The 24,093-nt window shown below is 41.6% G+C and overlaps 1 protein-coding gene and 1 pseudogene across 10 annotated transcripts in view; one reads left to right on the forward strand and one right to left on the reverse strand.

Annotated features, from left to right (window-relative positions):
• Window positions 1-24,093, reverse strand: part of Fhod3 (formin homology 2 domain containing 3) — a 400,155-nt gene that overhangs the window by 116,579 nt on the left and 259,483 nt on the right. For all 10 annotated transcript variants that reach the window (XM_090353236.1, XM_090353234.1, XM_090353233.1 and 7 more), the window contains exons 9-10: window positions 19,956-20,099; window positions 8,201-8,442 (exon numbers count right to left, since the gene is read on the reverse strand). In XM_090353236.1, coding sequence (XP_090209362.1) covers window positions 8,201-8,442; window positions 19,956-20,099 — 386 coding nt within the window. The remainder of the gene's footprint in view (window positions 1-8,200; window positions 8,443-19,955; window positions 20,100-24,093) is intronic.
• LOC150049750 (large ribosomal subunit protein eL43 pseudogene) lies at window positions 19,083-19,361 on the forward strand (annotated as a pseudogene).

Genomic DNA, 24,093 nt, shown 5'->3' on the forward strand with positions numbered 1-24,093 from the left:
CAGATTCATACCCACCACTGTAGCCTTAGATCTAAGTAGATGGTGGAGGGAAGAAAATAGGAGTAAATGAATCAATCCTATTTTGTTTTAGTCACAGGAGCTAATATTCCTGTCTCAACACATAAGTCAGCAATTACAAACTCATAAATTGTAGATGCTAAGAAGCCTATTATTATAAAACTACTTTTGAGTAACATAGCCAATATTAAGTGTTTCTCTGATGGAGATATGATGGCATGATCTGTTACGTAAGAAACAAGATTTTATGTTTAGAGATCCAAGTCTATAAAGAGAAAAGGTTAAGCTGAAGTCACTTCATAGTTCATAAATTTATTCTACTCCTTTCTCTATTTTTCCTCCTTCTCTCTGTCTTCCTTCTTTCTCTCTCCCCCCACCTCTGGTGTTATTAAAACCTTGCTTTTGCCACGTATTTACTCTGCCACTTGACCCAGGCCCTAGACCTTTTTTGTTTTATTTTTTGAATTGGGTCTTATTTTTTTTCTTTCTTGCCAGAAGCCAGCTACACATCATAGACATAACCTACCATGCCTAGCTCCTTTTAAAAACTTATTCTCCCACTACCCTCCACCCATACTCCCAGTCCTCATGGTAATAAACAGGCTGACCTCGTTTAAACAGTATGCTAAGAATTTTCTGACTTTGTGATCCAAATTATTTTATTTTATTTTTTGTTAGTCCTGGAGCTTGAACTCAGGGCCTAGGCTCTGACTCTGAGCTTCTCTGTGCCCAAGACTAGCACTCTACCACTTGAGCCACAGCATCACTTCTGGATTTTTCTGTTTATGTGGTACACACCCTGGGCCTCATACATGGTAAGCAAGCACTCTACCACTAAGCCATACGCCCAGACCCCCCAAATTATGTACTCTTCCACTGTAAAGAAAATTTTGCAAAGTTTGTTTTAAATAAAAATGTAGGAAAAAAAAGAAAATTAGCTTCTCAAATCTTAGCCAACCATGATACTCCTCCTTCACACTCCCTCTTTCCTGGCAGGCTTTGCCCTTCCAAAGACCTCTGGGAATGAAATACCAGTATGGCAGGCCCTGACTGGCCACTTCTGAATGGAGGCTCATGTACTAGTCAACTTTTAATCTCATGTTTATAATACCAGAACCGAACGGCTGGAGAAAAAAACCTCAGGAATGAAATCATTTCTCTGGGGGCAATGTGGAGTCTGTAAGTGAGTATTCCTGAAGTGTGATATAATTGTCTCCGGATCCCTCACTGAGTTATTGTGTTTGGGGAAGCAGTTCTGTCAAGATGATCAAAATTTTTCCAAGTACAGACACCTTTCCTAGTGTGCCCTCGCTGCCTCCAGCTCTGCAGGGCACTGTCACAGGCCCAGGGGCAAGGGCACTAGTTCTTTGGTTGGCTCTGTCCCCCACTTGCCTTTCTGGGAGAAGACTGGCTCTTTCGAAAAGATGTCTATTGTCACTCATTCACTCTATGTACTTAGTCTCCATGCAAGTGCCTTTATGCAAGACAGTTCATAGGGTTCACTCCTTTGCATCATCACAGGCACTTCTGAACTAGGCATGATGAGTACTTTCAGATTAGGGCAAAGGACTTTGCCCAGGGTCTCAAAGCTAGTAATCAGAATTGATCCTGACAACGCAATACTACCTCTCTTAGATAAATAGTTAGAGAAAAATATATGTCTTCTGTTTAACAATGGGACAAAGCCGTCTGTCCTCATGTCAGATTCTTTCCCAAACACTGGCATCATTTCTGGCTGAACTCCTGTACACAGGAATCCATCAGTTCCCATTCCTTGTCCCTATTGCTCTCCCCGCCTATGGTGCTGAGATGCATAGCAGAATGAACAGCATAAATATCACAGTGCATCAGGTGATGGATTTGGACCATGAACATGGCCCACAATCAATCTCTGAAGCATGTCACTCAGAAATAATAATTTAAAAATACTTTTAACATGACCAAGATGTTTCTATCCTCACCATTATAGAGTGACATAAATGACCTAAACCTTCTTTGGGTCCATTTCTTTTTTTTTTTGTCATAGGGCTTGAACTCAGAGCCTGGGAGCTGTCCTTGAGTTTTTCCAACCCAGGGCTTTGTGCATGCTAGGCAAGCACTGTCCCACTAGCCACACTCCCAGCTCCAAGGGTCCATTTCTTAATTACCAAAGCCTATCCCCAAAAAAAACGTACTTGCAAAACAATCCACCAGCTTCCTCCTAGGCCCAGGATAGACTTCCTTTTTATTGTGAGATTTGGCTTCTTTGAGCTACATTTTCAGGTTTTAAATTCCTTGTTTGTTCAACCATATTAGTGCACAATTATCACCAGGCTCCCTCCCAGGTAAGGTGACTCATTTCTTTCTTTATGACTGGATTCAATCAGCTCCTCATAGGACTGGTTAGAACCCCAAAGAAATGGTGGACTCTTAGGAGAAAGATGCCTGCTTGCCAGAGGAACCATTGAAACCCACACTTGCATAGGTGACCTGGAAAAATCAAGCTCTACAACAAGAGCTATGATTGTACAGAACCCTGATGAGACGGTGTGTCTTTAGGAAACACAGGGTCTGGACAAATGGAAGGAAGCCTGGCACTGAAGCCAGTAAAGCCAAAGATTCAACTAGAACATAAACCTGGTTCTCTGAAGTGCATTTACCACCCACTCTCTCACGAGCAGCTCTTCTTTGCCAGAAATCTCATCCTAGAGGAATTACCTATAGCATGAAAAACATTCACACTCAAAGATAACCAATTCCAGCTTTCACTGGCTTAGAAAACAGGCAATGGTCTCAGTTTCAGAACTTCAGAGATGATAACAGTGTACCTTTTCTTCTAGTGATTGTCTGCCTCCTGCTCCCTTAGTCTGCTTTTTGCCCAGGTTACAGTCTGGGCTTTATGCATTTGAATTCTGGGGATTTTTGCTTATTTTACTCAAACTACATGTCTAAAGCTTACTAAGTGCTTTCAGGCAGGCCAGGACCCTAGTGCCTGGGAATCAGCTCAGACTCGGACTTTACTATGCAGTACAGTCACTATCCTAGAAACTGTCTTTCCCTACCTTCCCCCTGGTTTCCACTCTCCTTACCTGTCCATTTCTCCTGGCCCCCATCGTCCTGTGTGTGGCTCAAGTCCTCCAGTGCTTCTCAGCTGCTCCAAGAGAGCTCTTTGAAAAACACAGCCCACCTCTCAGCCTTCCACCAAATTTATCCATGCCTCTGGTCAGTTTCAAGAACAAAAGCCTGACAGTTTCTTCAGAATCTAGAACAATAGCTTAATGCAACTCAATAAAGTCTGAATCCTCTAAGAAGTCTGTAGTCTGGTCTTAGTGACTTTCCAAAACTCAAAACCCAACTGGGGGTGAGTAACAGTGTCTAACATGAAATGTACTCATTACCGGACTCATGTAACTCTCACACCTCTGTATATCACCTTTACACCAATTTAAAAATCGCATCCTACAAATCTGCTGGAGGCTCATGCCTGTAATCCTAGCTACTCAGGATGCTGGGATCTAAGGGTCTCAATTTGAAGCCAGACAGGACAGAAAAAGTCCATGAGGCTCTTATCTCCAATTAACCACAAAATGCCAGAGTGGTGTTGTGGCTCAACAAGCCTTGAGAAAAAAAAAAAAAAAGAGTTCAAGGACAGAGCCCAGGTCCCAAGGTCAAGCCTCAGTACCAGCACAAAAATCATACTACCAATCTTGCAAAGTGACCACTTACTCTCCAATGCCTCTCCAAGTTTTCCTCCACCCTGCTTGTTCCAACCCCTCTCTGTCAATACTCAGGAGAAGCCATGGATCTGTGTTGAGAGAGCACTGGCTGTCTTCCAATCATACCTACTTCAAGAGGTCATAGTCCTGTCAGTGAATCCCATTCATAACAAACCATTTGCCACCAGATAAACCTTTCCAAGTAGGTACATGCTACTCAAGGTACAGTGGTGGTTAATCTGGTTGTTGTGAAATCCTACAGCATGTTTATGCTGGTACACAACACACAACCCACCAGTTCACGTCTGTGTTTATTTAACAGTTACCTTTTTTTTATTAGAACAATATCCAGGAAAGCTCTGGAGCATACAGTAACTGAAAATAACACTGGGATAACTACACATGGTGCAGTCTAGGCCTAGGGCTAGACACACATTTGTACAGTCTAGACTAGCTCTCCCACTGCCTTCTTAAAGCAGCATCTTCATTCTTAGTTTATACAAGAGCAGACTGAAGTCAGCCTGAGGACCACACCGCCTCTTCCAATCTTCACAGCTGCTTCTTTCTGCCTATGTCAGGACCCAATACCAAGTAGTTACCCCAATCGCAGAGACCATAGTTTAGCATTATATAACACCTACTTTTCTCATGACACTGCTTTTCTTTGCAAATGATACCTTATTGACAATTTCTTCCACTGAAGAGAAAAGGCTTCTCTACCACACTGCTGTAGACCCTGCAAGTATCCAGTAGATCAATTCTATAGCCCTAACAACAAAACTTCCGTGGATGCTAGAACTTAGGCATCTAAAATACATCTTGTTGTCAAAATATGGGAAAATGAGCTCACCTACCCAGTAAGTGCCGTAATTAGGCTCCCTCGTTTACCCTCTACTTCCTGTGGCTTGTGGAAGGATTCCAACACCTTTCCCCACTCTTGCAGTAATACAAAGAATAACATCCCCTTCAATTGCCTCCCTGCAGCTCAGTCCACAGGCTCAGCCCCAAGGCTTGGCTCCCTTTATCCTACCACCCACTAGGCCACTAATTGGTGAAACCAGCTATGAGCTCCAAAAACGCTAAGACAGCTTAGATCCCTGGCTCCTCCACAGCCTCCAGTCACTGACAGTGAACAGTGGCCTCCTTTCAAGCAAGTTTCTATTCTATATACCTCCCCTCTTTTGCTCCCCAGGAATGGCGGGGAAGTTATTGGTAATTGAAAGCTTGTTCTCATACTGTGGTTATTGCTCTAACATGTTCAGAAAGCTATCTTCATCACCCATTTGAGAGAAAAATAAGCAAATAAATGATTACTTCAGGATAAAAAAATCAATAAATGATACAGATCAGTAGTACTACCAAATTCAAGAAAATATTTACGTTGGATAAAAGCTAAGCAAGAGTGCAAGTATCTCAAGACCCAGTACCGGCACACACACACATGCACACACACACACACACACACACACACACACACACACACACACACAAAATAAACAAGGAAACATTGGGACAAGGCACATTTGGGTGAGAGCTTTTCTAACAAGTAGAAAATGCATGGATAGAATTGGGTTCTCAGGAAAGACAGAGACCAAGCATGGACATGTACCCATCTCTTGGCTCCTGCTTTGGGATAAGATTTAAGCATGTTTTAGTCCCCAAATTAAGCATAGCTTAAAGACATGTTTTTTGTTGTTAACCAGACATCCCAAAATAATTTCCTCAGTAACGAATATCTTTTTCTTTCCAATCAAATCTGTAAATTTTAAGCATATGGACAAGACTAATTATGGCGCGCACACACACACACACACACACACACACACACACACAGTCACACAATGATGCTCAGGTGACAAACACATAGTGTGGAATTCTACTTCTTAAGAAACCAAAGCACAACAGTGTTGAGTTCCATCTTATTACTTGTTACCGGAATGACAACACATAGTCCAGCCAGAAAATGTCTATAGGGATACTTTTGAGATGTATGCCTTAATTCTGCCTGAATTTTTATATTTACTTGCCTAAGAATATACCTGTATAGTATATAAATCAAATTCTCACTCTACAAAGTCACAGAGATGAATCTGATTCAATACATATGCCTAATAATGGGTTTTGACTCTCTGAACGTTGATTCACATGGGGCCAAACATGTGGGTTTACCCACAGCCCAGCCATCCCCTAGATCCAGCCAGACTTCACCCCTGGTTGTTTCCTTACTTGTATACCAAGAAGAACAATGATGGTTGTCCTGCCAGGATTTCACAGAGGAGCATTATTGAAACTCAAATGATTTAAAAGAACTTCAGTGTAGAATACAATGCACACTTTTAGACAACATGAATTCCTTCCTAACCACTCACATTTTTTCTACCTTCTCTACAAAATCTTGACATCGCCTGGGCTACTACAAAATGAAAAACATCTAGCCTCACATTCCTTATATGTGGCACCTGAAGGCATGTCACACAAATGAGTAATCAATATACCAGGACCTTCACAAGGAGAGTGACCTGCATCAAGCACACTGTGCTTTTCTAGGTCTACAGGGGATGGCACACCATGGCTACTTGATTCAAAGGCCATTCAGAGGCACCATTGTTGGTAACTAGGCTAGATATTCAAGCACTATTTCTCTCACCTGACTTTCACCTTGGCCAAAAGTGCACTGTCACTTTGGGGCCACAGGCAATGCCCTTCTAACAGGCTTTGTGGATGAAGTCATGTCATCATCACCAGTCTGTATAATATTTTTCATCTCTATAAGCTGGGAAGTGTACTTTTTTCAAATGTTACTATATTTATATTAGAGCAATAATTTTGTTAAAATGAAAAGTTCGCCCTGTTTGAAAGGAATGAAAGCAGAAACATGCAGAGCAAAGGATCCAGATGCAATTCTCACTGACTGAGGAGCCAAAACTAGGAGAATGTGACCTGTGCCACAAGTGGTCTCCTCTTCTGCTGTCACACTTGCCAACTCGTCACAGTGTATTGTCATCAGAGTGCAAAAGAACAGAGGAACAAATAATTAACCACCAAAGATACTGAGGTCATCTTAACTTAAACAGAGTGTTCTGGCCATTACATACATTGTCCTCAACCCTGTCCGTGGTCATTCTCAAGCTTTTACCTAGCAATAGTATAAGGAGAGCACTCCAAATGCCTTTTCTTTGAGCTCTGGCTGACTGTCACCAAGATTTTAGATCACAAGGTAATCTTGGCAAATATTCTCAGGAACACAAATACCTACAGCTGGAGAGCCTATGTGTTTATGAGGCAAAAAACACATGTTACAGAGATCTCAGAATTCACCATCTTTTTTTTCCCTTCCTAAGTACTAGGTACCCAGGCACACTGGCTTATGCTTATGCCCATATGATTCCATGGCTGCCAGGCTGTTTAGGCATGCAGCCACTTGTTAATAGAGATGGTAGGGTTTTATTCCCTCAGCAATCGAGAAGGACACATCTTGATAGATGACATTCCTCAAAATCATCCAGATATTCTGAGTTATTTTCTTCTTTGTTGTACATTCAAATAACCACTATTTGGCCAAGAATATTTCTGCGAATGTTCCAGTCAACACATGAAGTTCTGACTGCATCCTCCCATAACAGGAAGTGGACCTCTGAACCTCTGTGGACTGGAGTAGCCTGTCCTAGTCCTCAAAGCCCGTTCATCATCCCAGTAAACTGACAGGACTCACTTTGGAACAGGCAGTAAAACCCAGACAGTAAGACCCAGATCCCAGAGTAGTCTACCCATCCTTTCGCTGCACCTGAGTTTTTCAGAACTCCTTGAGACTTCCATGTAAATGATCGAATTTCCTATTTTGAACCTACACACTTTCTTATAGGACTGCAAACCTCTCTTTCTTCCTATACACCTTTCTCATACTCTTTCTCCAAGTCTAGATGGGATAGTTCAGAAAGACGAAAAACACACATTTTTAAATTACCTATCTTTTCATCTTTCAACTCCTGACCTATACCAGTCACTTGAAATATTCACCGAATGACTGAATGATAGAATTAGTAGCTGTTGAAATATGAAGGAATACTTTTAAATCTACACAGGTTTATCCTGTGTAGTTAAAACCAATTTCATGTAGGTCAATGAATCTCACATTTTCTACAGTGGCCTGCCAATTAATAGTGTAGGCCACAGTTTTGCATTTTGGTTTCTTTCCCATTTTATAAAATAGTTCGCAAAAACTCTTTACTGTTACATTGAATAGCACAAAACCACAGGTGGCTGAAGATAAATTCATATGTTAGGAAGACCTAATCTGTGCATGCTATGAGGACCATCTTGTATGGGAAGTTCACTCGGAGTGGTCATTTAATGGTAGAGAAGATGTAGGAAGCAAGACCAGGGATGCTGACTGTCCATGGGAAGGGAATGGTGGTGGGAACCCATGGTCTCCTTCCACCTTCTCAGGTTGCCTTGGCACCCTTCCCCACTGCTGGATGCATGCTTACTTTTCACAGAGATCTCGCACTGGACTGGGCTTGAAGGTAGGATTCAACTGGGAAGAAGGACTGGTGGGAGCCGACTGTGAACTCTTGGCATTCTGTACTGAGTGTCTACGACTCCGTCTGCGGTCAAGGTTTCGATGCTCGCCTCCGTTGCCACTGGAACACAAACTGGCCCTTCTCCGGTCCCGGAGCCCGCTAGGGGGTGGTTCTGCAGTCTCATCACCATCCTCATGCCTGAGTGCTGCCTGAAAAAGAAGAGTGCACCCAGGGTAAGGTTAGACTTGACAGCCTTTCTCAGCCCTTGGTTCTGACGTTGCTTGTCAGGCCCTACTATGGATTTTGCTTTGGTCTTTTACCATAGTAAGAGTCTGTGCTCCACAAACAAGGTCTTTGCAATCACATGTGATCACAAAGCTTGAGCCAGCTCCAACTACAAGGTGCTTACTACTGTAATTTCCTTCTGATTCAAAGAGACATGAAGAGACAAGTGGTACGACGAGTCTGAGAAATATCTGTCTTTATCTGAAATCTACGTGTATTAATTAACTTTTTATTGCTGTGCCCACATACCTCACAAAGCCAACTTAGAAGAGAAAAATTTCTTTTTCTTTTTCTTTTCTTTTTTTTTGCCAGTCCTGGGTTTTTGCTCAGGGCCTGTACACTGTCCTTAGGCTTTCCTCAAGGCTAGTGTCCTACCCTGAGCCACCACATCATTTCTGTTTTTTTTTCTATGTATGCGGTACCGAGGACTCGAACCTGGGTCTTCATGCATGCTAGGCAGTCACTCTACCACTAGGCCAAACTCCCGGCCCTAGAAGAGAAAAATTTCTTTTGACTTATATATTCAGGGGTTTCAGTCCATGGCTGGTTTACCCTTTCACTTTGAAGTTCACAGGCAAAGCCAGAACATCATGGTGGGATGGCCCAGTGGAGGAAAGTTGCTCACTGAGTGGCAGCCAACAAGCAGAACAAGAAGTAGCCAGAAACAACTTATTCCCAGTGACCTATGTCTTCCAGCCAGGCCATATCTCCTAGATTCCATCATTTCCCACTAATATCTTTAAATTTTGAATCTATCAATGGATCAATCCATTCATTGGATCAGCACCTTCCAGATTAAATCATCTCTCAATTATTTGAGCTACAGCCTGGGGACCAAGTGTTTCACACTTGGGTCTTCAAGGGAACTATGTCATTTCCAAACCATGTTACTAATTTATCCATGGATCCAGCCCTTCTTTTTAACGGAGCTTTCACCTTTCCTTAGCCTCCTATAGTTCTAGGAGGCAGAGGAGCTGGATGGAAGCCATGCTTAATTGTTTCTGAGCTGTTTATCCTAATGATGGTACTCAGAGTAGCACAGAAGAGGCAGGAATAAAAAGATCTAGAAGAGCAGGAACTGGCTTCTCCAAATTAGTCTCTTTGAGATCAACACTTTTTGAGATCTTTTTGGTTCAGCACTGTGTCTGTGAGAGTTTAAACATGTGACTGATAGCAGTTGCTCTTTTAATCTCCCTCAGCCACTCTTAGCACCTGGCTTGTGGGTCAGCTTTAAAGCTTGCATGTTCATATAGACTGCATATCCAGCCACAGAAAATATACAATAAAAACAGATCTCCAGAAAAAAGGATTTTCTTTTCTTAAAAGTGGTACATCATTAGACAGAGAATAATTAGCATGCATTTTTGCCACTTGAACTTCCCTAGAGAAACCTGAGCCAACTGATAGACACTAATTCTCCCCCTACCTTTCTTCAAAGGATGTTTTAGTCCCTTGTCTAGTTGATGCCTTCTACAGCAGCCTAGCTTGTCCAGCTCTTGATTTCTCTCAACCCCAAGAGTCTCACCTTCAATTAAAACCCCCAGTCTGTCCTGTTATGTAACTTTTCCCCAGCTCCCTCTGGATTCCAGCTCTGCTCCTCAGCCTTACGCTATGCTCGTCTGCATTTCATACTTCTTGGGTTTTCATGCTTTATTTTCTAAAGCTGTACGGTAAAAAGAGGATCAGCTCTGGTGTTGAGCAGAAATTTGAGTATGTGCTATGGGTATATGACCTATGCCTAGAAAGAGAAACAGCCCAGCACTTGCAAATGTGTGATAAGAACCGCATGTAAATTATCAAGGGAAGGAAATCTCTGTGTGTGGTACTCAAGAAATGACTGTTGTACCCTGTACCAGAATCAATTCAAAAAGAATTAAAGACTGCAATGCAAACCCAAAGGCTCTGAAAGTATTACAGGAAGGAGTAGGGGAAACACTAGGGCTTCTACACACAGGTCAAAACTTCCTAAGATCTTGACTTACAACTAATCAAAGTAAGACTAGATAAATGGGACTTGGTTGAACTGAAAAGGTTCTGCATGGCAAAGGACATAGCTATCAAGCTAAATAGAAAGCCCACAAAGTAGCAGATCTTTACAAACTATGCATCAGACAGGGACTAATATCTAAAATATACTTAGAGCTCAAAAAATTAAATGTCCTAAAAACAATCTTCAGAAAAACAACAACCCAATTAAAGAGAGATTCTCAGAACAAGAGGAAGAAAAGGCCAACAAACATATGAAGATATGTTCAATATCTCTGGCAATTAAAGAAATGCAAATCAAAATATTGGGATTCCACCTCACACCTGTTGAAATGACCATTATCAGAAAAACAATAAAAGATGCTGGCAGGGATGTGGCCAGAAGGGAACATTACTATACCATTCATGGAAATGTAAACTTGTTCAGTCACTCTGGAAAGCAATACAGAGGTTCCTAAGTATGACCCAGGGGCTGGGAGCATAGCCTAGTGGTAGAGTGCTTGACTACCATGCACAAAGCCCTGAGTTCAATTCCTCAGTACTACATACACAGAAAAAAGCTGGAAGTGGCACTGTGGCTCAAGTGGCAGAGCACTAGCCTCGAGTAAAAAGTGTCCAAGGACGGTGCCCACACCCTATGTTCAAGCCCCAGATGTGCCCCTCCCAAAAAAAGGACTATGATCCAGAAATTCCATTCCTGGTCATTTATCTAATTGACCACAAACCAGGCCACATTAAAGCCACCAGCATAACCATATTCATTGAAGCCTTATTTACCATAGCTAAGATTGATGGAATCAAACCAGATGTCCCTGAGTGGACAAATGGACCAAGAAAATGTATATATACACAATGGAATTCTATTTTTCATCAGAAAGAATGAAATTGCCCATTTGTAGTGACATGGTAAGACCTGGAAAAAATTATAGTGAGCAAAGTTAGCCAGATCCAAAGAAACCTAAGTTTCATGTTTTCCCCATTTGTAATAATTAGAATGTGTCTATTAATCTACAAGTAAACCCAATTAATAGCAAAAAACAAAAATAATTATACTTGGACATGATAAATTAAACAGGACTCTAAACATTCACACAGTGAAACCAAAGGAGGATATTCTTTGGAGAGGATCACAAAGCTCAATAGCTATGTGCAAATGATCACATAAAATACTTATTGACATGTACTTCAAGAAATGGAAAAGGCTTTTTTTCTTTATTGCTGTTTTTATTTTCTGCACCTCTGGTCTTGTTTGTAAATGTGCCTGTTTTGGAGATAAGAGGGGGGCACAGAAAGAATGGGACAAAGCGTGAACAAATGCAGCAGTGATACTCTTAGGCGTTATATTGAAAATGAACTGTACAACTTGGGAGGGGAGGGGCCCAGAGGAAAAAACTGAGAAAACTGGGAGAGGGATTTACATTCAAAATGAAATTATCTGACTTATAAAACTGTGCCATCTCTGTACATCACTTTGACCATAGCAATAGAAAAATGTTTAATAAAAGAAAGAAATGACTATTGCAACTTTACTCAAAGTCAGATGAAATGGTCTGTGATAATCATAAATTCCTCCATTACACACAGAGCCGATGAGGCCATCTTCAGTGGATGGGCCAGACTCAATCAGCAATCTCTTTCTGATTTAGAAACTATGAATTCATTCCATGTTCTCAAACTTGAAGTTCTCTAGCACTGTGCATCTTGTGCAAGCTCACAGATCACTTCTGCTAGATTAGAAAAATGGGAAATAATGTGAAGAACCAGATAGCTAAGCATGCCATGTTGCCTTAACATTACCTATGGACATAAAACCTGACCATCAAATCAATTGCCCTGTGTCTAAAGTTTTCACACTTGTGAAAACAAGCTCATACTTGCAAGGCTGGCTGAGGCCACGCCAGGTTGGTCACTTCTGTCCCAGTTCATAGATCCCTGTGAGCACCTGAGACACTCACTCTGTAATCCAGAGGCTCCACATTCACCCTCCCTACACCACCCACACTTTCAGATGACAGGGAGTCAGTGGAAGCTGACACAGATAAATGTGATGGCAGGCTATCATGTATTACAAGGGCAATTTAATGGGTTTTGGTTGTTTTATCCCACCCAAGAATTTGCCAGTCAAAAATAATTTCCAGGCAAGAACTGGTTAAGAGTTCACCAAAAGGTCTACCCTTCTTCACTAGAAATTGTGTTTCTTAGGAACTTCTTATGCAAGAGCTAAAAATGAAATAATGCATTTGGTTATGTTCATTTGTCATCTCAACTTTAAGATGTTCACATGGCATTATGTAGGGAAAGTTTGAAAAAGATCATACATCTAGCCAAGGACTGCATTTCTGAATATTTTAGTCAATTATTTTTTTCCCTTCACTTCTGATATAAAAATTCTAGGCCATGTGAACTTGCTCTGACCTGAAGAACCGATTCTGCTTCTTATTAAGTACATATTTGGGATGATAAGGTTAGTGTCTAAAGTAGAGTTCAGATATTTCTAATTCCTTGTCTAACCTCAGAGACCCAAGGATCAAATAACATTCTGCTCCATTTCTTTCCAGAGAGGCACACAGTGTGTGTGTGTGTGTGTGTGTGTGTGTGTGTGTGTGTGTGTGTGTGTGTGTGTGTGTGTGTGAAGTAAATTCAGTCTCCCTGCCCTATGTCAAGGAAAAACAAGACCATCAGAAAGTTTAAATGAGAAGAAAAATCTAAATTATCCTCAGGTAGAATTCATTTAGAGCTTTCTCAAGTTCAGATCTTTAACAAATAGGAAGGAAGGAAGGAAGGAAGGAAGGAAGGAAGGAAGGAAGGAAGGAAGGAAGGAAGGAAGGAAGGAAGGAAGGGAAGCCACCTGAAATTCTCCCTGCTAAACCAGTCCCGTATTCCTGACCCATAAAATCATGCTTGGTGACAACTGTTTCAGGTCATTATATCTTGGAGGATTTGTTATACAGCAGGAGATACCAGATACATATGCTTCTGAGGAGCATAGAAAATATTTACACATATATTTTTATAAATCTATGTTAACCATCTCTTTAACTTGCCTTTCTGCTTCTGTATATCTGCTTGCTAATACCCTGAGAAATGCAACTGCTGTCCTTGTGGCTAATCTACAACCATCCATTTGTCCTTGGTTTCCAGACTGAGCTACACTGTAGTAAGGAGTATACACATTCCAAGCCGGGAGCTAGAGATAGTAGCCATGTGGTACCAACAAGGTCGGACTTCGGAGGGCCAGCAAACTAGGGCAGATGTCAACCAATCACAAGCCCGTCACCATGGAGATCCCCCTAGACTCATATCTGGCCTAAAACCATCCTCCTAAAATGACAGGCAGCTAAACTGACCAATGATTAGCCACGACCTATTTCCTGCTTTGTGTTGCACCAATCATTTAATGGAATTATAGTACAAAATCTCCCGCGTGGTGTATTGATTTGTTGCTGGAACCTTCCCCCTACCAAGAAATATATAAAAAGTGTTGTAATCTTGTGCTGAGGCCTCTGGTCTGCACTTGACTATCAGTGCACAGAGACCCGTGCTGGAGCTCGTCAATAAACGACTCATTGCAATTTGCATTGATCTTTGGTCTCTGGCTATCAGGGCGGGGCTTCAAGTTTCTGGACATAATACTTCATTTTCAATAACACGGAAGAATCTTAAAAGACTGAATTTATGGGCCAGGAGTTTGGCCTAGTGGTAGAGTCTTGCCTAACATGCACGAAGACCTGGGTACGATTCCTCGGTACCAGATGCATAGAAAAAGCCAGAAGTGGTGCTGTGGCTCAAGTGGCCCAGTGCTAGCCTTGAGGGAAAAGCCCAAGGACAGTGCTCAGGCCCTGAGTTCAAGCTCTAGGCCTGGCAAAAAGACTGAATTTATTAAGTTATTAACAATTTTATAATTATATAGAATTATAAATACTATAATTGTTATAATACTGTGTATAACATATAATTATATAATAATTGTAGCTTATTTATTTTATAATTAATTATTGATTATCCTAAAACTAAGAGTATTTTCTCAACATTAAAATCTTTGGTCTTAAGATGGCTTTCTCCTTCCACATTTTCTTTCTTTCTTCTTTTTTTGCTGGTGATGGGACTTGAACTCTGGGCCTGAGTGCTGTCCCTGAGCCCTTCAGCTCAAGGCTCCCACCCTAACCCTTGAGCCATAGCATCATTTCCCAGAAACCACATTTTCAAAACTGAGAGAAGATATAACCTGACAAAAGATTTTCATTTTAGCAATTTAATTACATGAAAAATTCTAAGAGGCTATTAAAAATCAAATGAATTTAATTAAACATGGATCAAATCACCTTTCTGAAGTGGAATTAAATTACATGAAATTGAGCCTGACCCCAGAAAGTCCAAGACATATGGCTACCAGACAATGTGAGGAAGCATCCTACAAGTCCACCCAAGTTGTGTGCCTGTACTTGACAGCATTGTCTTTTGTGAGAAAATACTGACTGTGTGTCAGCTTTCTTACTGCCCTGCTTCTACTGAAAGTGGCTGTTCAGTAAATAATTTTTTAATGCATTAACATTCAGAAAGAAATTAAGATCCCATCTAAAGCATTTGGTTGTCCTTCTGAGTTATTATTCAGAGCATCTGTCTGTGAAGGTGCCTGCTTTCATTCTTAACCACACCCTTCCTTCAAGTCAGCACCTGGCAAATGCTGTCAATAAGTCTGTGATGTTTGAAGGAGACTTGCATTCAAGCACTTACCAAGCTCAGGGAAGCTGTTCTGCTATTTCTGTCCTGGAGCTAGGGAGAGACAAGGGACATGTGACTTGGGATAGTATAAAGGGAAGTAGACAAATTCTTCCCAGGACTTGTAGATGTGGGTGAGACCACAGATGAGGTCTGATCATTAATGAGGTGCTTTGGCATGGGTTACAAATGATGGAGTGTAAGAAGAATGGTAGAAAGCCTTTAAAGAAGGCTTTATGGACATCTCAGGGGACTTCTGAAGGAGGAGCAGGTGTTTGTCAGCTGGAGAATAGCAATGAAACACCAGCCTTAGAGACAACAATGGGCATAGGACAGCCCAAGACCTGCTTTTCACATCTAAGAAACAGGAGAAACTGCAGGAGCTGGAATTCCAGAGGCATTTGGGAACAATGGAGACAAGCCACAGAGGCACACAGATCATGGCTGGTGTAAAGCCTTGTTTGAACTAAAAAAACAATTTGGTTTCATCAGGCTGGTTATGGTTCATTTGTTCATTCATTCTGTTTTCCCTACACATAAATGGCATAATCAAAGTGAAATTTTAGGAGGTTTGCCTTGTCAGAAATGGTGTTTTGGGACAAGGCCTGGTAGAATGCCAGCATCCCCAGAGTCTGTACCTGCTTGGCCAGACCCTACCCCTGTGGCTACTCATAATCCTTCAGTCCCCACATCTGCCCAGCTGATCCTACTCTAGTGCTCTTCCCACCTTCATTGTCTGTCTTTAGGATCTCACCTAAAATGGGCTTCCTTGCCCCTGCCTCATTTTCTCCATCTTATTCTATGCCTTTTCTTCACTGATGTGCTCAGTCCTGGCTTCTTTGCTTCTCGTATATCTGATCCCATGCCATCAGGATGTGTATACCCTTGGGGTGATGGTATTTCACTCAATGCTGTACCCCCACAGCCTAGAATAGTGCTTGTCATTAGTAGGTCCTCAATAAAGTTTTATGAAATAAACAAACTGATGCTCAACGGAGTGAGCCAGAAGATACTGTAATAGTCAAGACCAGAAATGACAAAGGACAAAGCTAAGGAAATAAAGGAATGAAGAGAAAAAGCACAGTTTTCAACAATCAAACTTTTCAATGTGGGGAAGATGGGAATGAGAAAGGAATTTCAGACAGCTTCACATTTGTAATTTTACAGACCCTGCTGTTGATAAATGTGGAAAAAATGAAAAGATTGTGCAGAATTTTTGTTTTACTCATGGAAGTAAAATGAAGACTTTTGCATTTCATGTGTGGCCTTCTGATGGATGGATGTCAGATATGGCACTACTCTAGAACCTTCTACACCTTTCAAATGGGTGCCATTTAACTTCCAAAGGAATCAGCTTTTTTTTCAGTTCTGGGGGCTTGAAACTCAGGGCCTACGCACTGTCCCTGAGACTCTTTGTACTCAAGGGTACCACTCTGCCACTTATGGTACCACTTCCAGTTTTCGAGTGGTTTGTTGGAGATAAGAGGCATGGGGACTCTTCTGCCTGGGCTGGCTTTGAACTGCCATCCTCAGATCTCAGGCTCCTAAGCAGGTAGTATTACAGATGTGAGCCACCAGTGCCAGTTGGAATTTCGTATTTTAACTGAAAAAAAAAAACAGGAGTTTGCAGGAAACAAGGCTAAACCTTTCATATGTGCCCCAGCACAATGTGTGTTGCCACAGAGTAAGCACCAAATGAATGGGAAAAAACACAAGATAAGAAGGTAGGCAGATTAGCAAGCCATCATGAGCCTTGGAAGAAAGTATCAGGATGAATCCTATGTTGGTTAATACAGAGAGGAGGGTTCCTAAGGACACATCAACATTGAGAAGGAGGGAAGGAAGGACAGAGGAACAGATTCAGTGGAGGAACAATCAGAAAGGAACTCTGATGACATCCAGACACACACTGTACTCACCCAGTACAGTATCAGCCAGATGCTAGAGTCATCAGGAATTCTTTCATGATGTTGGTACTGTGATGCTTAAACAAGATACCATTCAACAAAGGGGAAAGGAGTGCTACAAACTAATCTTAGGAAGTCTGTTACATAAAATCTAAACATAAATATCTCTCTTTTTGGACATACTAAGGATTTGACACAAGGCCCTGAGGTTGCCAGGCAAGCACTCTTCTCCTGGGTCATGATTTCAGCTTGTTTTTCATGCTAGTTATTTTTGAGATGCAGTCTCCTTTTCTGCCAAGTCACACATTTCAACCATGCTAAGAAATCTGCTGCCATAAAGCTCAAATAGTACATAAAAGTGCATCAATGAAAATCTTCACTATAACAACATTCATAATTAATTGCAAAAGTCTTAGGAATGATGTAAATCTTTAAAAAAATCTTAAAAAAATAGACTAACTCTATGTGTTATAGTAATCTTGAACACAAGGCCATGAATTGTCACTGGGTTGTTTTATTCATGGTTGGCACTTGACCCATAGCTCCAGCCTATATTTTCTTTTGCCAATCCTGGGCCTTGAACTCTGGGCCTCAGTTCTGTCTTTGGGCTTTCTCAAGGCTAGAGCTCTACTACTTGAGCCACAGCACCACTTCTGGCTTTTTTCTATGTATGTGGTACCAAGGAATCAAACCTGGCCTTCATGCATACTAAGCAAGCACTCTATCACTAGGCCAAACGCCCAGCCCAAACCTGGTACTTTTGCTGATTAAATGGAAATAGAGTCATTTGGATTTTTCTTCTCAGGCTCCATTCAGATTGCAACCCTCAGATCTCTGCCTCCTAGGTAGCTACCATTACAGGTATGAGGCACTGAACTATAGACAGAATTTTTCAAATCAAGTGTCACAGGTGTGTGACCTGTGCAGTTGTCCAGGACCACATTTAGTAGGGACTTTCTTTGCTGCCTTGAAATTTTATTCATTTTATCTCTCAACTTCTTTTGTATGAGTGGGTTCCATAGAACATATGTGGGAGTGGAGATGACTGGTAGAATACATGTCTTCTAATTCTGTTGCTCAGGTACATAGATTCAAGTAGACTTCTGATGCCTAAGGATTAGTGAAACACACAACTGAGTTATTAGTAGGAGTGTCAACAGCCCTAAGTACCATATAGACATTTGAAACACATCTAAAGTCAAAGGCAAAGAGACAATAACCCAAGAAACCCTTTCATATCCATTCTTCTCATGTTATTTTCTATTAGAAACCACACACACTGAAATGAAGATGTAGGAAAGAAGGAAAAGACCCAGGAACCCAAAGTTCCCTGTACTTTTAGTCTTTCCTTACTCATCAATAGGTGAAGGCAGTATTGTTAGCAGAAAGTATACATATCAAAAAGTGACATAAAAACTAAGTTAGCTGGGGGTGGTAGCTCACGCCTGTAATCCTAACTACTCAGGAGGCTGAGATCTGAGGATTAAGGTTCAAAGTCAGCCCAGGTACAAAAGGACCTGAGACTCTTATTTCCAATTAAATGGGGCTTGGCTCAAGGGTAGGGAGGTAATCTTGAGCTGAAGAGTTCAAGGACAATACCCAGGCCCAGGGGTAGGGTGGTAGCCTTGAGCTGAAAAGCTTAGGGACAGAGCCCAGGCCAAGTTCAAGCCCCGGGACCCCCCCACATACGCACACACAAAACTAAATTAATTTACAGGCCTGGAGTGTGGCCTAGTGGTAGGGTGGTCTCCTAGCATGCATGAAGACCTGGATTTGATTCCTTGGTACTACTTACACACAAAAAAAACCAGAGGTGGTGCTATGGCTCAAGTGGTAGAATGCTAGCCTTGAGAAAACTCAAGGACAGTGCCCAGGTCCTGAGTTCAAGCCATAGGACTGGCCAAAAAAAAAACCTAAGTTAATTTTGCTCTCTGGGTCTGAGTCATGGCAATATGACCAAATGCACTAAGAAGGTCCACATCGTTGATAAATATGGCACCCGTTATGGTACCTCACTCCAGAAGATGGTAAAAAGAATTGAAATCAGCCAGCATGCCAAGTACACCTGTTTCTTCCGTGACAAGACCAAGATGAAGAAGTGAGCTGTGGGTATCTGGCACTGTGGTTACTGCATGGAAACAGTGGCTGGTGGAGCCTGAACCTACAGCAACACTTCTGCCGTCATAGTCACGTCTGCTCTTAGAAGACTGAAAGAATTAAAAGACAAGTAGAATCTCTACCATCTGAGATATCCCTAACCTACAATGAATGGGTTAATTTATATAACAACAATGACAAGAAAACTAACTTAATTTGGGCCAGGCACTGGTGACTCACACCTGTAATCCTAGCTACAGGAGGCTGACAGTTCAAAGGATGCCAGTTCAAAGCCAGCTCAGGCAGAAAAGTTCTCCTGAGACTCTTACTCCCAATAAACCACTCAAATCCAGAAGTGTCCTGTGGCTCAAATGGTAGAGTGCTACCCCTAAGCACAAAGAGGCTCAGGGACAGTGCCTAGGCCCTGAGTTCAAGCCCCGCAACCAACCAAAAAACATTATGCAGCTGATTGGTTCCCCTTTCTCCATTCTTCTGGACTAAAAGTACTGCTGATATAAGGCAATGTTCTGGAAAATTGCTCCAAGCTCCACAAAGGTATGTCAGACACAGACCGCTAAGCTTCACTCTCAAAAGTTTCTGAGGTGTGGAAGAGGAGGAGGGGACTGAGAAGGGGACTTGGGACCTCTGGTCTAGGGTATGCATGAAGGACATTAGCCTTTGACATTCACTGAAGTGCCAGGTGACTTGCAAGAGTCATGTTCCGTTACCTCATAAATATTGAATTGCTCCACCAAGTCCAGGTCAGTTCCCTTCTTGTTCAAGTGCCTCTGGGACACAGCAGCAATGCCCAACTCCTCCAGACAGTCCACCACATCGTAGAAGGCATCTTGATCCGGTAATCCTGACAATATCTAGAAGAGAAGCATCAGATACAGTAACATCTTAGGGTCTGTCACTTGACTTTGAATGTGACAGCCAGTGGAACAATGTGAAAATGATGGAAATTTCCCTCAAGAATAAAACCTGTGGTTTGGCAGACAGAATGAACCCCAACAGTCTCTGCTTCTTGGTCTCATGATACATGACCCCTCCCCTGGAGCGTGGGTGGGATCCTATAGGTAGACTCACACTCCCATGCTTAGGTCAAGTATGCCTCAAAGTGAAGGAATTTCATATATGTCATTAAGGTCTTCACTTAAGATAAACAAAGAAGAGAATTGCCTTGGTGAGAAGTGAGTAAATCATTTAAAAGAGGTTTTAGGTTTTCCTTATGTTCAGAAACTGAAGAACATGATGCTGGCTTTAAAGAAGGAATAAGATGCTATTAGCTCTGTAGCTATGAGGAAATTCTTTCAACAGCCATGAAGCCTGAAGAGGACCCTAAGGCTCCAAGGGGAGTCTAGCTCTGATTACCACTCTGACTGAACCCCTTGTGAGACCATAAGGAGACCACTCAGGTGAGTCATGCTTGGACTTCTGCCCCAGGAAACAGTGAGGTGATAAATTCCCCCTTTTTAGGATGCTAAGCTTGACATCTTCTACCACACGTCAGTAGAAAACTCATGCATGTCATGATTAGACAATGACTACCCTAATAGCTGGAGTTCTAATAATTTAAATTCTGTAGAATCTCCCTCTCCTTGGTCTATGAAACTGAGAAATGAGTAACTTTAAAGCAGAAAACAAGATACAAAAAGATAGATAAAAAAAGTGGACTTCTCTTTTAATTCAGCCTCTCTTCAAAGGAAGAAGGCATCTCAAACTGGATTTCTGATCAGAACTAGAAGAAGTGTCGGGATTTATTAAGGTCTTGGTTTTCCAAGTGAGGGAAATGAAGGCAGGAATAGGGAAGAGATCTGACAAGTAATTGAAAAATGAGCCATTAGTTATTCAGATCAAGAGAAAGTGTCGGGCCGGGAGTTTGGCCTAGTGGTTAAAGTGCTTGCTTAGCATGCACGAAGACCCGGGTTCGATTCCTCGGTACCACATACATAGAAAAAAGCCAGAAGTGGTGCTGAGGATCAAGTGGTAGAGCTCTAGCCTTGAGAAAGTCCAGGGACAGTGCTCAGGCCCTGAGCTCAAGCCCAGGACTGGCAAAAAAAAAAAAAAAAGAGAAAATGTCAACTTGGAGCTGCCATTCTGGTCTCCTTTCCACACCCATGTCTGCCTTCCCCACAAATTATATTAGCCTGGAATCTCAGATATTGCCCTTGATTTCCTGCTCCTTTCAGTACTTTTTACATTTCTAAGAACACTATAAAATTGCATAATTATTTTAAGCATGCTACATTGGCTCAGCAGATATTGAGACCAGCATTCCATAAAAATCATCCATTTTGAGGCTATCAATACTAGAATAAACATCCCTTGGCAGTCAGCATGTCATTACCAGACAACTACTGTCAACTGAGCAGCCTTCCACTCCCCATACCAATGGGAGAAATGCATTCATTCAAAGAATTCCATCATTACCACAATCTCTTTCATTTGTTTTAATAAAAACGATAGAATTTTGTTAAGGATGGAGGAGAGGGAAATGACAATGTAAGTGTTGGACAGGGAGGACGATTAGAGATGACCAGATGGCAATATGTACCACTTAAGGCAGCAGGCAAGTCAATATTTAGTATTAAAGCTTTCTTCGAATCATTTGGAGATAGCAGAAACCAACGAGTGTGGTTTACTCTTGGTCTCTCCACTCTCCCTCTTCCTTCTTTACCTTCTCCAGCCCCAGAGTCAACTGAGGTTCTTTTAAAGCTTCAGAAGTTTCCAGAACATCCTAAGCCTAATCCCCATTGGCTTACTGAACCCAACCATATAGGATGCAGAGGCAAGAGTTGCTAATAAATAACTAAACAACTCTATATAGAAAACTCAACAGACTCAGGGAGCCCTTGCTTATTCAATAATAGGGTCTTAACAGAGAGTGCTGAGATCATTTGTCATGTATGGAGCTTAAGCCAAGACTGTGGAGCTGCAGTTTCTATGCCTATCTGCACAGGAGATAATTATTCTTTCTCTATAAATAAACATAGCTTTCTCTGCCTGCACAGGAAGAGGGCACATGCCAGCGTCATCATGCGCCTACTTCTGATTACTCAGTTACTTTCACCTCACTCCCACCTGTCCCTAAGCAGTTCTGCACTGCTGCCCGCACTGCTAAGTTGCTGGCATCTGACAAAGGTGGCAAATCTCCAGGCCTCCTGGAGTCCAGGTGCCCTCTTGGAATGCTTTAAACTAGCCCACAGTAACCTACCCTGTTATACACATCCTGCATCTACCTTGTCCCTGTCTATAAGGTAATCCATACCTGAGCCCCCATAGGTGAGGTTTTCTTATTTGGCGGGGGTGGGGGAGGCAGTGTCTAGGGCACCTTTCAGGATGAAATAATTTTGGGAGATCCCTCAGATCTTCTAACCATGAGTAGGGATGGGACTGGGGTTGTAAATGGAGGTAGTGAGGGGGCTAATGTCTCTGTTTATCAAAGATAATAATTGACTTCATTCTCATAACTCAAGGCAGGCTGGGAGTTATTGCTCTTTTTTGTCATGAAAATGGTATTTGTAAGCCAGGTGCTGGTGGCTTATTCCTGAAATCCTAGTTACTCTGAAGACAGATTTGAGGATCTTAGTTAAAATCCACCCCAGGAAAAAAGCCCATAAGACTCTTTTTTCTGATTAAGCACCAGAAAGCTGGAAGTGGAGCTATGGCTCAAAGTGACAAAGGGATAGCTTTAACAAAACCAAACAAAACCACCTCAAGAACAGCACCTAATCCCTAAGTTCAAACCCCAAGACTGGCACTACATACATGTATACATATGTACATGCATATATACATGCATTTTGTCATTTAAATTATTTCATCATTGTTTATTCTGCTGAAATCAATTCATTAGAAATCACTGAATTTAAACCTAAATTCCCACATTTCAAAGTCTACTTAATCCACTGAACTTAAACATAATTTCCCACATTTCAAAGTCTATTTCCACCCCAGATCCACATTAACATTTCAGTTTGATATTCTGCTAGTTATAACATTTTACCCAACCAGCAATAAACTTAATGCCCATTTGACTAAAACAAATATTCAGTGTGAGTGACAGCCGTGTGTTGACTTTTTAAGGAAAGGTACATTTAAGGAACCTCTTCCAAGATTTTGCTGGACTTCTAGGCAAAATAACAAAGAATGAGGCTGGGCTGCCAGAAGAGAAGGAGCAAGTGAGGAATTCCTGGACATTAAATGCATCATGATGGCCAGCACATGATGATACATAATGGGCTTTGCCCGGGACTGGCAAACACGGTGCCCATGAGCTGTTCATAGCCTGAGGACAGCCAGCCCTGTCGACCTCTACCAATAAAATAATGGATAAAGCTGAACTGGTCATACTGGGCAGGAATTAAATTTCCATTTTTACTGAATTCAGTATTTCATAAAACAAGGCCAGTGACTAGAAAGGATAGAAAAAAGATTAATCTTTTTTTAAAAAAATGTGGTACATATATACAATGGAATTCTACATAGCTAACAGACAAGATAAAATAATGGCTCTTTCTAACAGAGCTATGGAACCATAGAATAAACTTCAAACCTAAGTTAAAATTGGACAAACCATTGATAAACCACGTGCAAAGAAGAGTAAATGCAATGTAATATGTAACGAATTGGAAAAATTCATTACCTCAAACACAAGTATACTGATACACAGATGAACTTGAAATGGGTAATTGTTCAGTAACCTGAAGTTTATTGGTTCCTAATATTTTTGCATTTAAAAAAGTGATGTAAAACAAGATGATTGGGAGGGGCTGTGGGGAGAGATATGGGGATAAAAACATGAGAAGGGTTATCAATGTGTGAGAAGCAATTCACCTACTATCTGGAAAATGTAACTGTAAC

This window comes from Megascapheus bottae, chromosome 19 (assembly GCF_031878675.1).
Source record: "Megascapheus bottae isolate mThoBot1 chromosome 19, mThoBot2.hap1, whole genome shotgun sequence".
Taxonomy (NCBI): domain Eukaryota; kingdom Metazoa; phylum Chordata; class Mammalia; order Rodentia; family Geomyidae; genus Megascapheus; species Megascapheus bottae.